At 37.5% G+C, this 16,182-nt stretch overlaps 2 protein-coding genes across 2 annotated transcripts in view; both read left to right on the forward strand.

The window, feature by feature from the left end:
- LOC137293709 (DNA-directed RNA polymerase II subunit RPB7) overlaps window positions 1-16,182 on the forward strand; it is a 130,269-nt gene that overhangs the window by 94,609 nt on the left and 19,478 nt on the right. The window lies entirely within an intron of this gene.
- LOC137293703 (WD repeat-containing and planar cell polarity effector protein fritz homolog) overlaps window positions 1-16,182 on the forward strand; it is a 20,716-nt gene continuing 4,534 nt past the window's right edge. The window contains exons 1-21 of the mRNA XM_067824408.1: window positions 1-108; window positions 919-986; window positions 2,295-2,339; window positions 3,355-3,405; window positions 4,093-4,163; window positions 4,413-4,472; window positions 6,721-6,841; window positions 7,844-7,977; window positions 8,522-8,599; window positions 8,811-8,911; window positions 9,295-9,357; window positions 9,700-9,799; window positions 12,309-12,345; window positions 12,647-12,717; window positions 13,019-13,069; window positions 13,246-13,317; window positions 13,444-13,535; window positions 14,106-14,207; window positions 14,589-14,694; window positions 15,068-15,182; window positions 15,731-15,854. Of these exons, the coding sequence (XP_067680509.1) occupies window positions 926-986; window positions 2,295-2,339; window positions 3,355-3,405; window positions 4,093-4,163; window positions 4,413-4,472; window positions 6,721-6,841; window positions 7,844-7,977; window positions 8,522-8,599; window positions 8,811-8,911; window positions 9,295-9,357; window positions 9,700-9,799; window positions 12,309-12,345; window positions 12,647-12,717; window positions 13,019-13,069; window positions 13,246-13,317; window positions 13,444-13,535; window positions 14,106-14,207; window positions 14,589-14,694; window positions 15,068-15,182; window positions 15,731-15,854 (1,655 nt within the window). The 5' untranslated portion in view covers window positions 1-108; window positions 919-925. The remainder of the gene's footprint in view (window positions 109-918; window positions 987-2,294; window positions 2,340-3,354; window positions 3,406-4,092; window positions 4,164-4,412; window positions 4,473-6,720; window positions 6,842-7,843; window positions 7,978-8,521; window positions 8,600-8,810; window positions 8,912-9,294; window positions 9,358-9,699; window positions 9,800-12,308; window positions 12,346-12,646; window positions 12,718-13,018; window positions 13,070-13,245; window positions 13,318-13,443; window positions 13,536-14,105; window positions 14,208-14,588; window positions 14,695-15,067; window positions 15,183-15,730; window positions 15,855-16,182) is intronic.

The following is a 16,182-nucleotide window of genomic DNA, read 5'->3' on the forward strand; positions in this document are numbered from 1 at the left end:
GCCATTATCTGTTTGTTTACTTCCGATTGAGAGCAGACAAGATTCTGTTAGAAGTCTGCGTGATTAGTTTTCGTTCAAGGAGGAATCGCTGTCTGCCTAAATTCACCGGTACGTTTTCATCTGTCAAATAGTCGGGGAAGAGGTTGCCATCTGTGGCCTATGTACATTTGCTTAGATTTTACCAAGTAAATCAGTCAACACTGATTTTAAACTCCAGTCAAACTTCTGAAAGTTTCGAACGTGTGATATGAAAGATGAACTAAAGTTGAATGCCTGTGTTCTCCCGAGACAGTTACATTTTAATGTTTAGTGCACACCATAACTGAAGTGAAATGTTTTGTAATTTAATTGGTATTACATGTTGTAGATTTGGAAAATGAGTATATATATACCCATAAAATGTTCTTGGGACGTTTTTAAAACATTTTTGTGTTAGCTGGGGACACATGAAAAGCACAAAGTATCATTAAAATGACCCCATGTGCCAACAGGCAGAACATGCATTTCATGCGTTAACTTTCCGTTGTCATACCTGGCAGAGTGACCTAATTGTCATCTATGGTCTGATCTATTTTGTAAGCAGCTGTTCATATTTTTTTTAAAGTTTTGCCTGATTTTATGAGTAAACATGCTTTTCTGGAAATCCTTTTACGCATCCCTGAATTTTCACAGTTAGGCTGCAGTGGGTTATTTTGATATATCCTGTTTGCAGTTGTGTGAATTTGAGGGATACAAAGTAACAGTCTAAAACATTTTTTTTCTGTTTCTGACAATACTTTAAACATAAAAGGGTTGAGCATGTTGTTTCCAATCAATTGATATTGTATTGCCGTTTATGTAATCATGCTAATAAATGACAGCAGAAGGATCTTATCACCCTTCTTTTTCAATAAAACTCATCCTTAGTGACAATTTCAGAGTTTCAATGGTGACTTGTCTGAGTGAACTGTTTCTCTGGTCTCTGAAAAACCATTACTCAATACCAGGTAAGTTTCTTTTCTAAAGGAGAATATTAGAGTAACTCTATTTCTTCATATCTGGAAAAAAGCATCCTAAAAATCACTTACTGTTGTCAAAAGATTTCCACCTATTACGGAAACACCTGATAGTTAATTAGCAGAGGTGAGATCATGTGGCATGACGTCAAATGTGACTATTGCCTGTGGCTTCCTCTTCGGTTATATTTGACAACTTGACAGTGAGCATGGATTCTGAAGCTGTAATAGATGTTCCTGACATCATTCTTTACCTGGATGTTAAACTGTACCAAGACGAGCTGATTTTACATCATGTAGGAGAAACTTCCACGTAAGATGAAGAAGAATCCATTGAAATGGAGGCACCAGTTTGATCTTCGAAAACTCCTAGATTTGCAACATACATATAGTGAATACAGGAATATTTTCATTTCTACAATGTTTTGTTTTTTCTCTCAGTAGATTAATGAATGCAAGACGTAAGGTACAGAATGCCCAAATCAAGGTGTTATCACTTAGTGCTGTAAGGTATATTTCCAGCTGTAATAATGAGGAAAACTGGTGCAAACTCAGATTTCATGTTTTGTTTTTTACTTGGACAAACAACAGTTTCCAGCCACGCAGTAGTTCACCATCTCAGTATTTCTTGATTGGTTAGAACGGAAATGCAGGAAAGCTTGTATTTACAAAACCCAACATTTCTGTATACGTTATTTATGGATAGCAACTTCTTGCGAGACAATGGCAGATGAACCCATACCGAAACATCGCATCATGTACAATAAAACATGTTATCCATACAAAATCTTACTTTCTTATTACTCCCCATAATTTTGAAAGACAATCAAACAGATCATCTCTATAGTATATGCACGAAATGAGCCTTCTGCATACAGGTAAATAAACCAGCTAATGAAAAGTCTTTGTTACACAGTTAAGTGCACACCACACACTCTGGCCAAGTTCGGTCTCCCGAGTGCTTCGTTTTGAGTAAACCCATGTACAAATTATTGCACTTTTGATTCGTGATTGTGCGCTTTATATAAATTTGTTTATTTGTCTTTTCACAAATCAGCAGTGTACATATTATATGTCATGAATAGGTGATAATTGTGTTTTAATTATGTTTGTGACCTTTCAGTAATGCCAAAGAAACATGATAAATAAGTAAATACAACAGTACATGAGACATTTTAGTTTTGTCAAGATAATATATCTTCAGCCTAGAAACTTAGATATTGTAGTATGCAACTGCTTGTTGTTAACTAATTTCATTGAATGTGACAAGGGACTGATTGACATTCTGTTTGTTTGCAGATGGAGCTATTGGATGCCATGTCTATCACGATAAAGGAGAACAAGGTAACTGTCTTCTGTGTATAGCAGTATTCATCATCACAATGTCTTCTTGTAATTTGTCTAGTTTAAACAGTGCGTGAAGTTTATGCTGGACCTGTGGTCCCTGGCTAATAAAAATTCATCAGGACTACCAAATGATAAGTTCTTATGGCCTGTGATTTTTTTCTTGCCCATCTGAATAATTGAAATGGTCTTTGAATTACATCTTGTGATGCTACAAAATGAAGTAACACTCACAAGTCGGAGCATATGGCAAAACAGGAATCAGTTTTACATCCTCATTCACCCCTCAAGTCACTCAACTCGGTTATGTATTTCCACCAAAGATACTGATATGAGATTGGTCTGAGGGTAACAAAATACAATGTACACTCCAAATGCAATCATATTGCATGATCTATCAGGATCTTGGAAGTAGGATTTCTGTCAGTATGTTTTTAAAATGTAAATTCCAATTATAAATGTTTTCATGGGAATAAAACAATGCACCATTTGTTTGACCTTTGTTATCACACAAATGACTAAGTATGAAGTGCTAAGTTTCTGTTCACATCATTCTTATACAGACAAGATTTTCACAATAGCAGTAAACTACATGCTAGAATTAAACTAATTGGATAACAAACATTCTTGCTGTGAACTGAAAATAAAATAAACTCTTCCTTTTTTTGTTCCAGCCATTTACTTTGTAATTAAGTTGAAGTACGAGTTACGGATAGTAGTTATAAGAAACAAGAATTAGTGGCCCCTTTGACTTTGTTTGAACCATTGTTTACTGTGTAGGAGTGAAACTAACTGCCAAAACTTTTCAACTTTGATTGTGTTTGAGAACTGAGCTACATCATGATGTACAAGTGATGACTCTTAAATTTGGTTATCATGATCAACGTATATTAATATGAAGCGCTGACACTTGAAGCAGTAGGCTGCCCTAAGAATGTAATGGTGAAAACTGTGCTTGTTCCTGTTAATGTAATTATATAAGATAATGATGAACCTTGTGTTTCTTTTAATTCAGTCAACTTGCTGGAGCAGCCATACTATGATGAGAAACAACAGTTTACTGAAGGTAATTGCTGATGCAACCTTGATGAAGCACAAAACGATCAGTGAGAACCAGTTAATGATTGTGTTACTTATCATGCTGGTGTGAGAACCTCATGCTACTAGTTTGTAATATTTTCATATTTACTTTGATCTGACTTATAGATCCCAAAATCATGGGATGCTGATTAAAGCTGGCATTGGAGAGGATGTATATGAGTGACGTATCATGCTGAAATGCCTGTCACATTCCTTTGCTTGTGGGTCTCTTTAGGTTAGAAGACCCGGGTTCAGTTCTAGTGTCCTTTGCCATAAAATTGCTTGAATGTTGCTAAAAGCTGCGTAAAACTAAACTCACTCGCTCTTTAGGCAAGTGAATGTCTGCCTGTCTTCAGGCAACATTGGTTTTGGTACCAGCAAACCATAGTGGTAAATGAAAATGTAAGACTTCCAAAATGAACATATAAGACTGCAAGTCTATTATAACAACCAACTTTTGATTCTGTTCTCCCCAGGCAGTGGGTTGAACTACAAACAGCTGGGTGTAACTATTGAATATAGCATTAACTGCAATATAGTAAGTTATACTGCAAGCAATTGGTTAAACAATGAATTAAAATACAGACTGTCATCATCATCATCATCATCATCATCATCATCATCATCATCTAAACAAGTGAACAATGATTGTGATTCCTTGTTGATATTTCAGCAAGGGACATGGTTTGGTCTCCTCGAAACAAGCGGCCAGAAAAAATAAGGGATAATTTGAAGGAGGTCGAGGTAACTGGTTACGTGTTTCTTGTGCTGTTTGAACATGGATGACCAATTGCACTGTTTTGCAGCATCAAAAGTTAATAGGAATTACATTTTCTAAAGATGACTGCATCAAGCCTCTGCCAACAAATATTGTCATTTGTCTCTTTAAGTGTATTATTCACGGGCCATGTCTAATCATTTACTTTTTTCACAAAAACAACACATTTTTTATTCTCTTGAAGTTTTACCTTGCACTCACTTGTTGTTTTGTAGGAACTTCTGAGTCAGTTTAAATGTGTTCAAGTCAGATGGAAGAACAGAAGGGTGTTACAGGTAAGACATTATCTAGGTATGGTTTATGTTAATATATCATGGTTGTCATATTATGGTCTCAGATTGCTCAGGTATTGTCTTATGAAAATTCTTTTGTGTTTGCGATAATGCACACAGGTTACACTGATGTCAGGCATTTTATGCATGGGACTTGGGGAGCATCAAGAAGTGGAAACTAATGGAAACAAAGGAAACACATGAAAGAACAAGTGTTTCTGTATTCTTTCCCAGATTTCTTCACAAGGTATTATATTGCACTGTGAGATTCTGGAAATAAATAAAGGAACACTTGTACTCTTGAGTATAGTATGATTCGTAATAAGTATGCATGATCACTCGTGGATCTGCATGCATCAAGTTTCGTCTGTGTGAATGAGCACATCAGTAATAAAGTGGTAATAATTTATCAGTTGTTAGGTAGCTACATCCTATATGCCATGTATAGATTTCTTCAGTGTAAGTACATCTGAAAGCTTCACTGTTCTCATGGCTCCCACAGGTCAGGGAAAAGTCAGGGAGTTTTGGCTTTTCTCTGAAAGTCAGGGAATTTTTATGTTTTCAAAAGTCAGGGAATAGTAATGGAATTTGGGTTTAAAGTCAGGGAAATTTAGGTTAGGGTCAGGAAAAATCATGATTCAGAATGTTGCCAATCAGGTATGGTAATACTCGAAGTCAAAGATGCTTCATGTACTTCAGGCCTCTGGCCCATATTCAAGCAATACACATGTACATACAGCACTTGTAACAGACATTTCACAAAATAAATTACTGTTCAGATAAGACATTGCTTGTAAGAATAACAGCATGTTTTACATGAAGCGCTAGAGTACATAATACATTTTCATTTTTGGGGAATGGAATGACCAAGGCAGTCAAAGGATACTTCAACAGAAAATGCTTTTCTTTGTTGGGCAGTTAGTGAAAGACCGCAGGATTCTGCAAATGATAATGCCCTGAAAAACAGCATTACCAGTAAATTATAGCTAAAATGGGTAGCATTGTCATTAAAATGCCTGCACCATTGTCAGAAATGAGAGGGCCACTGTAACTTGATAATGCCCGCAAATGCTTGACGATGGACCATTATCAAGCCTGTTGTTAGGTGACGCCATAAGTATCTCAGCTGTTAATGTTCAATCACCTACAACTGGTTTGATCTTTGGTTCATTATTGGCGATATTTCTGACATTCGTCACATGTACCTGTGCCATTATGTACTTTCTTGCCTGTTTCAAGAAATTACAACACACGGCGTTGAAAACATCTAGTTCATCTGTAGCATCATTTAGCACTGAAAGCAATGGCCTGCTGGTAATATGGGCAAAGGTCAAGTTTGATGTCGTCACTCTTAATAGTGACATTATCTATGTTGTTCTGTGACGTGTCCGTATTTGTGAAAAGTGTGTTAGTACCTCTGTTATGACAGTAAATGCTTCAAAACCGATGTGGTTTTTCTTTCTTGTTTTAGTAAAAATTCTGTCCATTTTAGACACAATAATGGTAACAGGCAGTTAATGAAAGACCTCAGACTTATGCAAATGAAAATGCCCTGAAAAATAGCATTACCTTTATAATATGTTAACATTGTTCAGTCATGGTATTAATGTCATCATTAAGATTATTATTTAGGTATGCATTTAAACATCATAACTGAATCTAGTTCAGCCAGCTAAACGTTGTGTTACCATGGTAGGAACACAACGTTCAGTTGACTGAACTAAACTGAAACCACAAGTCTCTCAAAATAGTGATTTGTTCCCAGCAACCATACTGTCAGTATACACAAGCATTTCAATACAATAAAGGAATTCTCAACTGCACCCCTTCCCTTTCTCGGACTATCCAGTGCAAGACTGTAATAGAGTCCAAGATTGCTCCATGCTTGAATTAAACTTGGGAAAACCACCTTGTTGATTAGTATTTCCCCCATGATCCAAAAAAGGGTTAGGTGACAGAATTTCAAGATGGGCACCCTTATTCAAAAGGGGGCATTGAGTGACACTTTTCCAAGTACAAGTATTATGTGAAGTTGTCCATCCATTAAAGATTCAAAGAGGGCATTTATTTCACTTAACTTCAGTATGAAATTGAAATTATAACTACTAAGAGTTTAGTAGCAGTTATTGTTTTGAAAGAAGGACAAGGGGCCAATTGGAAAGAGCAGGGTGCCAAATGAAAAGGACAGGGCACTGTACCCTGCTAAATATGCCTAATCAAACCACCATTAATGTTGTTTGTTTGTCCACAGTTAGTGTTGAGCAATTGCTGTGTCCTGACATTTGTGCTGACCGGTCACTCAGGGGATGTGGAGAAAATCATCATTGATAAATCTATGGTTGCCAAGTTTAACTCGGACACTATATCTGATGGTGGGTGATGTTTGTTGGTGATTCTGCTTGTGTTGAGAATAATACCAAATTTGTTCTCCTGACTTCTAATTCATTTTTGTCTGATTATGGAAACATATTTGTATCTATGGCTATCAAATAAATTCCTCTCGACAAGAATACAGTATGTGTAAAGACTCACTCACTCACTCACTCACTCTCACTCACGCACGCACTCACTCACTCACTCACTCACTCACTCTTTTTCTGAACATTCAGGGGTTCAAAAATCCCATCGCCTAACACTGGGACAAGTCAGTTTTCATTTCAGGCAATCAAATTATATTATGTTACTTTTCTGTGTCCCACTGGATATGTTTTGCTTACCATTTCAAACTGCAAATAAACCTGGATATTGAACTTTGCCATTAAATTTCACAGTGATAATATAGTAGAGGTTTCTTTCATTGCCATGAATCACTTCTCAATAAATAGTCCACTGAACATTAACATCAAATACCATGTTGATTTATTCTTTCATAATTACTTCATCATGATTATGTCATAAAAATCAGGGCTTGTGGAAAATTAGTCAGAACAAGCTACTGTCTTAAAGTCACTTGGCCTGTAGCAAGAGATTTGGAAAAGAAACTATTTTGAACTCTGAATATTTGACATGCACAGACACAGTTGTGATTGTGGCTTGTGACAGTACCAACTGGAGGCTGTGAAGTAAACATTACTGATGTAAATGTAAAGGGTAAAACAAGTTACAGACACATGTATAAGCAGTTATTTATCAGTTCATAAACTAGTTGAGATACATTTTAAGTGAAAGTGCTGAAATTTTTCATGCAGAGCTATGTCCCTTGATCCTGTCATTCTCCAATGATAATAGGCTACAATCCTTGCATACTCACTCACTGACATACATGTACACATTATACTTCTTAAGAGTCTTAAATGTTGTGAGTAATCTTAAGGTTTGAACATTTTGTAATCACTTGTTGTTCATTGGTTACTGCATATTCTGTATATCTCCAGTGTATCTAACTGACCAGTTCCTGGTGGCATGTCACTATGACTGCTGTAAGATGGACTACGCCCACTTCACCAAGAGACCTCCCCTCACTGAGGCTGCCAAACGAATTGACAAGCTGTCTACCTGGGAACCTAAGGTGGGCTGCTGGTCAACTATTGTCAAGAATGGTCATGACCACATCATTGGAGGGGAACAGTTAATGTGATGAAACTCTGGCACCAAAACTTTGCCCAAACTCGGGCAATAAAGCTTTGCCCAATAGTAATACAGTAATGCTATGTTGGAGTACTACTGCAATCTTGAAATAAATCCTTCTGAATCACCAGTCCTACATATTTGTCTTAATACATTGGTTTTTTTCTCTATTCATCATTTAACCATATAACACTCATTGTTAATCATTGTTAATCACACCCCTTAATCTCATTCAAAGGTTTTGAAAATTTTGTTAGGACGTATTTCTTAGTAACAACAATATGTTCAATCAATCATACAACCATGTTCCCTTTATGTAAATAATTCAAGATATGATTCTTACAAATTTTCTAACTATCCATTTCAGGCTGACAAATCATGAAGTGTTGTGTCAAACTTTCTCAACATCTTTGCATATTTTCCCAACTAATAAAAAGAATCTTTGATAGGGAAGTACAAACTCGATTGTTTATTTGATGTTTCAGTCCATCCAGCTGGACCTGCCTGGCCCCAAGGGAAGAAGGCTGGAGAGACGCTTCTCAAGCAACATACACAATGATTTGGTAGAGATTAAATTTATTAGCTTTTTCCTATAATTGTGTTTTCATCAAATAAAAAGTTACAAGAAAGTGCACTTATGAATTAGATTTGTACGACTATTTTATTTTCACTATTAGATTTTCACTTGCATATTCCTTATCAGGTCATACTTTTGCTGTGAGGTTGTTTTGAAACAGAGATTGCACTTCTATTCCATGGTGGCTTCTACTTCAGCTGTTGGTGTGGTGGTACAAGTCGAGTGATGAGGCATGGCCTTGGACTCCTATGTCTGGGGATAGAGAAAGGGCAAACCTTATGGTAATGTCCGTAAATGGGTAAGCATACATACAAATATCAAGATTCTTTGCGTTAGAAGTCATGACTTGTTTTAATACCATCATGAAGTGTGGTACATTGAAGACAATGTCCTTTTCTCTCCAAGTTAATCAATAGATGTACTCTCTATGATGCATTTTCATGCTGTGTGAAACTATATGAACTTCCCTCATTTTCATTTCAATGTATATTAGAGAATGAGTGAGCAACTATGGTTTTATCAAGCTTCATATATTTTGTTCAAGACAGACATGTACCGTTGTTCATTTACCATGGTGCATTTTGTATATGAATGTTGAGTAATCCAAGTCATAATGTTTGGTAAAAACAAGCAAATACTGACACGGTTCATCAGACCATTGTTTTGTTCATCATGTTGCAGCCCAAATCCAGATGTGTTAACATACACCAAGACAGAATGTGACCCAGTACATGCTGCTTTTAGGTGAGGCAGGATGTAGACAGGATGTTCAAAATTCTGCTTAGACATTTCTCTTGTACATAAATTGCACACAGGACACAAGACAAATCATCTTTGTTTGGACCTTTATATGGTCACCAGATTTTGGAAATTCAAACATTTTCACAGCTAGCTCAAAACTGAGAACTTCGAACCATTTTGTGGTACAGTCTGTATCGTACATACAGGGATATTAACATAGATTTTTTAATATTGTTACCTTGAAGTAATGTTGCTTGACATTGGTTAATTATGAGATTATGCATATGTTAACTGTGACACAAGTATAAGTTGAGATATGAGATGATGGTTCTGCTTGTGTATCAGTGCTATCCAGCCTCACAAGATCTACACTGTGGAACAAGCTCTGTCTTCTAAGGGTGACACAGTCGCACAGGCATGCATTTATGAAGTAGTTCGAGGGAAGGTAGGTTCTGTAATCTGTAATCTAAACTAGTATGCTTGTGTCAACAGAAATGTAAATTGAAATCTGGACTGCATCCTTAGGTATAAGCAAATAATTCTGTCATCTGTGGTCTGCGACACCTTGAAATGGTTACACCCTGTTACGAAATGGTTGTGCAACAATCACTTGGTTACCTTGCCCAGATGAAGATAGTAGTGGAGGAGGCTAGGTAACAAGGCAAATTACGTTACTGTCTGTTGATGATTGCAGTAGTTTGAAGATGTTCAGCAGACCTAGGATGTTAGGAGCCTTTGACTATGTCACCATAGATCCAATCTAGGATTGGACTGCTGTATCACACAGACTTTTCGTCAGTCGCCTTGTATGGTTTGAGAATGAAGCGCTGGCAGCAAGTGATCCACTCACAAATATGATTGGCTGTTTGACACCCCATACATGTAGCTCTATACAGAGGTGGTTCAGTCAAGAGTTAAGTCCCTTGAATATTCCAGGAAACTGTAATGGATTTGAATTTCAGGTGTTGAATTTCAGGAGTGATCCGTTGTCCACTCACAAATATGATTGGCTGTTTGACACCCCATACATGTAGCTCTATACAGAGGTGGTTCAGTCAAGAGTTAAGTCCCTTGAATATTCCAGGAAACTGTAATGGATTTGAATTTCAGGTGTTCTCTGGTTATGTTTCTAGGTTTGTTTGCATCATACCTGGTTCACTTTAGGGTTTCATCTCACATCAAATGTGACACTACTAAAATACTGTTCAATGTTGTTACCTACCTATCTCAGTCACTCTCACTGACTAAGATGTGAAGGGGTAGCCAAGTGGATAAAGCATTATATCGTCTCACCAAAGACCTGGTTTGGATTTCCCACATTTTCACAATGGTGTCTTCTTCCATGATATTGCTGAAATATTGCTGAAATCAGCTTTAAACCATGCTCACTCACTGAAGAAAATCTCACTCACTCACTGAAGAAAATCTTACAAGATTCATTATCCCCTGCAGCAATGAAGTTGTGGGGGATATAGACACGAGTTCCGTCCGTCCGTCTGTCTGTGCGTTTGCAATACTTTGTCCGAAGCATATCTCCTAATCTATTTGTGATTATATAACCAAACTTGGTACATATGTGAAGCATAATCCCAAGATGTGCCTTTTGGGGATAAGACCCAGATATGAATTTTATTTTTTGCGATTTTCATGGAAGCATGACTATGAGGATGTCACCTTGTCTGGAGCAGATCTCCTATACTACAGATGCTACCTTCATCAAACTTGGTGCACACATCAAGCATGATCCCTGGATGTGCCTTCCTGGGATTAGACCCAGATAATAATTTTATTTTTTGTGGTTTCCATGGAAATATGACTTAGGCTGTGGCTGTGAGGATGTTATCTTGTTCAGAGCAGATCTCCCAAACTTTAGCTTTATTATGCCCCCGGCATGTAATATCGGGGGATATAGCCGTCACTTCATCTGCATGTCAGTTCTTAGTTATTAATTATTTATTCGTCTGCCCTTATTTATTTATTTTTTTTATTTTGCTGTTTACAGATGTTTGCCGTTTTTACTTTTCTTGGTTTCCATGGAAATGATTTGAACTCAAAAGGGTGGACTGGGTTCCCTTTCTGGAGCACATCTTGAAAACTTCTTAATATCTTTTAGCAAAACCTCTCAGATATATGAGGCAGACCCCAAAGTGGTGTTTTTTTCCCATTTGCAGATTTTTGGCACTTTTATTTTTCTGGGTTTTTACATGGAAATGATTTGAACTCAAAAAGGGAGGGATGGGCTTGGTTTCCTGAGCAGAACTGAAAAACCATTTGATATCTTTCAAGAGAACTTGGCAGATATATGAGGCAGATCTTCAAGTGGTGCCTTTTACTGTTTTCAGATATTTGGCGTTTATATTTTTCATTATTTCCATGGAATGATTTGAACTTAGTCTAAAGAAACATCAAGTAACTGTCAGATGATTTGTTCTTACAAATATGTGGGGTCAGGGGGATATGTCATCTTCTGATGACTCTTGTTTCACTTGATTTTCATGTTCTCAGTGTTCACCATGATATATAGATGTGTCTTTTGGGGGTTACACCAGTGTGTGAATTTTATTTTAAGTGGTGACAATGAGTTTGACTTTGACTGAAATTGGTGGTTGTGCTCATTCCTGGAGCAAAACTTTAAAACTGTTCACTATTTCTTTACCATACTTGGCACACAGATAGGTCTGGTGGTATAGTGGTGCCTTTTGGTGGGTTTAGATATCTGAATAAAATATTGTTTGTGTTTCCATGGCAACAAGTTCGACCTCAACTGCATTTGGTGGTAGTGTGGTATTCCGGAGCATAAATTTGAAACTTTACAATACTGTCCTTCCACTCTGCTATATGCACACCAAAAACATTGACATACTGTAATAATCATAATTAGTAGACATATTCATGAAAGTATTTTGCCGCTGCGGGGTACATTGATGACGTTGTCATCTTGTTCTTTCTTTCAGATACAGAGAGTGTCAGTCACCAACATTCCTCTTAAAGGTATTGTATCAATAAAAATAATCAATTTCATAAAAACAATTACACTTTTACAGTGTGGTATTGGATAGTGATATCATATCTAATATCATCATTGTACATGTTACATTGATAACATGTTCTTGGATGATTGAGGGCAGTGAGGTTGACTCATGGTTAAAGTTTCCTCTAATCATGCAGAAGCCCCAGATTCGATGCACCACATGGGTATAATGTGTGAAGCCCATTTCTGGTGTTTTCTGGAATATTGATAAAAGCTTGCACTCTGGGATGAAGTGAAGTGACGAACCAAGTTGTGTTTCAGCCAGTGTCCTCTGTCAGTGCCGGAATCCATCGGAGGATAAACTTCTGATGGGATGTAGTGACGCCTCTTTGGTAAGGTTTTAGTTTTTGTTTTTATGCTACAGTTTCATGATCTGTGTTAAATCAAAGATATATGCTTTGTTTTTGAACATGCAAAATATGTGAGTGAAATATGATATCTGCCAATTTTTATGTTAAGTAAAAGCCTGGTTCCACAAAAGTCTTGCTGACTGCATACAGCAGGGTTATGAAACTCTGTCTGGTCCAGACTTAATTATTAAGCCTTTTTCATAAAACCTAAATAATAAAGCAGAGCAGTGGTAATCAAACAAACAAACAAATAGTTACCTGTGCATGTCTTGGTTTATTGCAGGTGATGTATGATGAGCACAGGAAACTCACCCAGTTTACACGGGCAGCAGTGGTGAGATATTTCATAATACATCTTAAAACCACTTGTTAACTATAGAATAACACAAAGAATGGATTTGTTAGTCTTTCACTGGTATAATTTGTTTTCCTTTCTTACACACTGAAACAGGAAGATCAGTTTCGTTGGTGATATGAGTATATAATTTCAAATGCTTTTTTCATTGTCAGTTGCCGTTAGTGATGTCCTGGCACCCAGGAGGTACAGTTGTGTTTGTGGGGAGTGCAAGAGGGGATGTACAGGTGAGTGATGGTTTGGCGCCCAAGGGTTACTGCTGTGGTTTGGGGACCCATGTCTGAATATGCAATCAACAAAAATGAACATATATATAAGTAACATGTGTAAAGCATACTGAATTCTTTTTTCAGCTCTATGATATGGCGCTTAACCCTTTAAGAATAAGTCTGGTATCAGAAGACCCAGGATCAGAAAAATATCTAAGAATTAACAGGTTTTTCAGGTGGGTTTTTCAAACATACTTCTCCGTTTGCGAAAAAGGTGCAGGCATGGGTTAGTTTGGATGATAAAAACTTGATTATATTTGTAAAAGATCCAATTATCACTACATTGAAATCTGTAATTTGATTACATTTCAGATAAGAAAAATAAATGTTTTTCTTTACTCTTACACATTTCTTCCTTGTTTGTTCTTTTTTCAGAACAATCAAACACTTCTGACCTTAAGTATAGTATGTGCTGATAAATCTTGTCACCCCTTGTATTGACAGGTGAAAATAGGTCCCAAACTGTCCTACAGGCTTGCTGGCTTGATTGATAGTGTGTCAATATTTGCTATCTATGTAGAGGATGCTGAAACCATCGCCAATCTTATGCTATATGTATGTCGTTACTGGTATGTGACACTTATAAAGAAACACAGTAATTGTTGAAACAGCCTTGAAGCATGTAACACCAAACTAGCGTAACATCCATTGGTTCAGTATTTCACAGACCTTGCCATTGCTATAGGTGGTAAAGTAGAGATGTTTTTTGAACATGCTGCCCCAAGTCCTGTTTATCTCCTTACCAGGGGCCCAGTGACCTTGACGCACATGGACTGGTGCCCATTCAGTCCCCAGACAACCGACTGTGTCACAGATTATATGGATGCCTTGTTCCTCACATTTGACAAGTAAGATTTTTTTCAGGAAGACCATATTTGAACAAATCCATACTGTTTACCCAATTTTAAGGGGTTTGAAGTCACTGTTTTGTTCATCCAGCATTAGTGGAATTTAGATAGTTCGTGTGTGTGACCAATAGCCTGATGTTAAGTACTTGATGCAGGGCCAGTTGAAGTGGAGATTACATTGTGTTGTGTGGTTGTTAATGTGTAACTGTGACATGACAGATAGTTGCTCAAGATGTTTGCCATGTCCAGATCTTACCGGACACTTTCATGTCACTATAATCTAGCTGACTCATCACAAAACAACATTTGATAATGGAATTATTTGTAATTCCCTATGACTTCATGGGTAGGTATTTGTCTTCATATACTGTTATGTTCCAGGGGCCCGCCAGCTGTTCTGCTGCTCCACCTTGGCGTTGTGAGTCGGGAGAGATTATCTCCTCTTGAGCTGGTCAGAGAGTACCTCAAGCATAAACAGATTGATGAGGTACTGGTGCAGTTTTAAACATGGGGATTGTTTGCTTAGTTCAAAAGAAGGCACATAGGCCATACAATTCTTCAAGACAGGGGAAAAGCAGTGTCACAGTGCCTGAGTTAGAGCTTGATAAAAGTGGCAGAGACATTGACCAGGTTTAGGCTTCAGACCAGGTGATAAAGTAAGTTGCCACCATGGCCAAGTTTGAAACAGGAAGGTGATCCATTGGAATATTGCTGAGTGCAGCATAAAACTAAACTCACTCACTCACTCCAGTCAAATCGTACGCAGGTAATAATGATTATCAGTGATGTTCTGCTGTGATTGAATTCACCGCCCAGTTGAATGTCAGTGTTATCATGGAGTATGTTTGTGATTTGTGCAGGCAGTGGGTGTGTTGTCCAGCCTCAACTGGGATACAGATGGTCACACGTGCTACTCCTGTCTGTCTACAATAGTCAACAACCTGCTGCGGATGCCTCTCAATGCTGACAGAGAAGGTAGAGATGTGTTCTGTAATTCAGAGAGTTCAAAAGATTCTTTATGCTTCATGTAGATGTGATTCTTCTTGGTGAGAGATTCAGAAGTATGCTGCAGCAATGCATTTTGAAGGTTTTGTGTTGTTGGACCTGCAGAATTCTAGAATTGCCTCAGGATTCAGAAATATCATGAAGAGTTAGTAAGCACGTGTGATGGGGTAAGCATGTGGGCAGAATAGTAAACATAAAGGAAGAATGATAACTTTTGGAAAGAATGGTAAACATATGGAAAGAATGGTAAATATAAGGGAAGAGTGGTAAACATGTATACACAATGGTAAACATGGAAAGAATGGTAAATATAAGGGAAACATGATGAACATATGGATGGAATGGTGAACCTAAGGGAAGAATGGTAAACACTTGGAAAGAGGGAGAATCCAAGCTTCCTGGCTTTGTTAGTCTGAAATGCTCTACAAATGTTCTTTTGGAATTTTATTGTGTGAGCTAACCGACTTTCTCCCTGAATGGCAACATGGTGATTTTAAAATATGTTGTTTATCTTGCAGCTCAGCTTGAGGCCACTCTTGGGACATTCTATGCCCCTAAACCTGCTATATCTGAAGTAACTATACTGGAATACAGAGACCCAATCAGCAGACTAGCAAGACGATTCTTTCATTACTTACTGAGGTGATGTGTTTCCCCTAATCTGCTAACAAAGTCCAGTTTCCTCATTTTGTGGAGTTGCATCATAGCTTTTATCACCTTTGAGGTATTTTATACCACAAGCATAGATAAGGGAATTATCATAGCTTATATGTCATTTGGTAATAATTTTGAAACAGTGTCCTTTTAACATATGACCTGTGAAAGTCCCTGGGTAGAATAGGCCTTTAGCAACCCATGCTTGCCATAAAAGGCAACTATGCTCTTCATAAGAGGCGACTAACAAGATCGGGTGGTCAGACTCGCTGACTTGGTTGACACACATCATCTGTTCTAACATGCGGAGATCGAT

The sequence above is a fragment of the Haliotis asinina genome, chromosome 8 (genome assembly GCF_037392515.1).
Source record: "Haliotis asinina isolate JCU_RB_2024 chromosome 8, JCU_Hal_asi_v2, whole genome shotgun sequence".
Lineage (NCBI taxonomy): Eukaryota > Metazoa > Mollusca > Gastropoda > Lepetellida > Haliotidae > Haliotis > Haliotis asinina.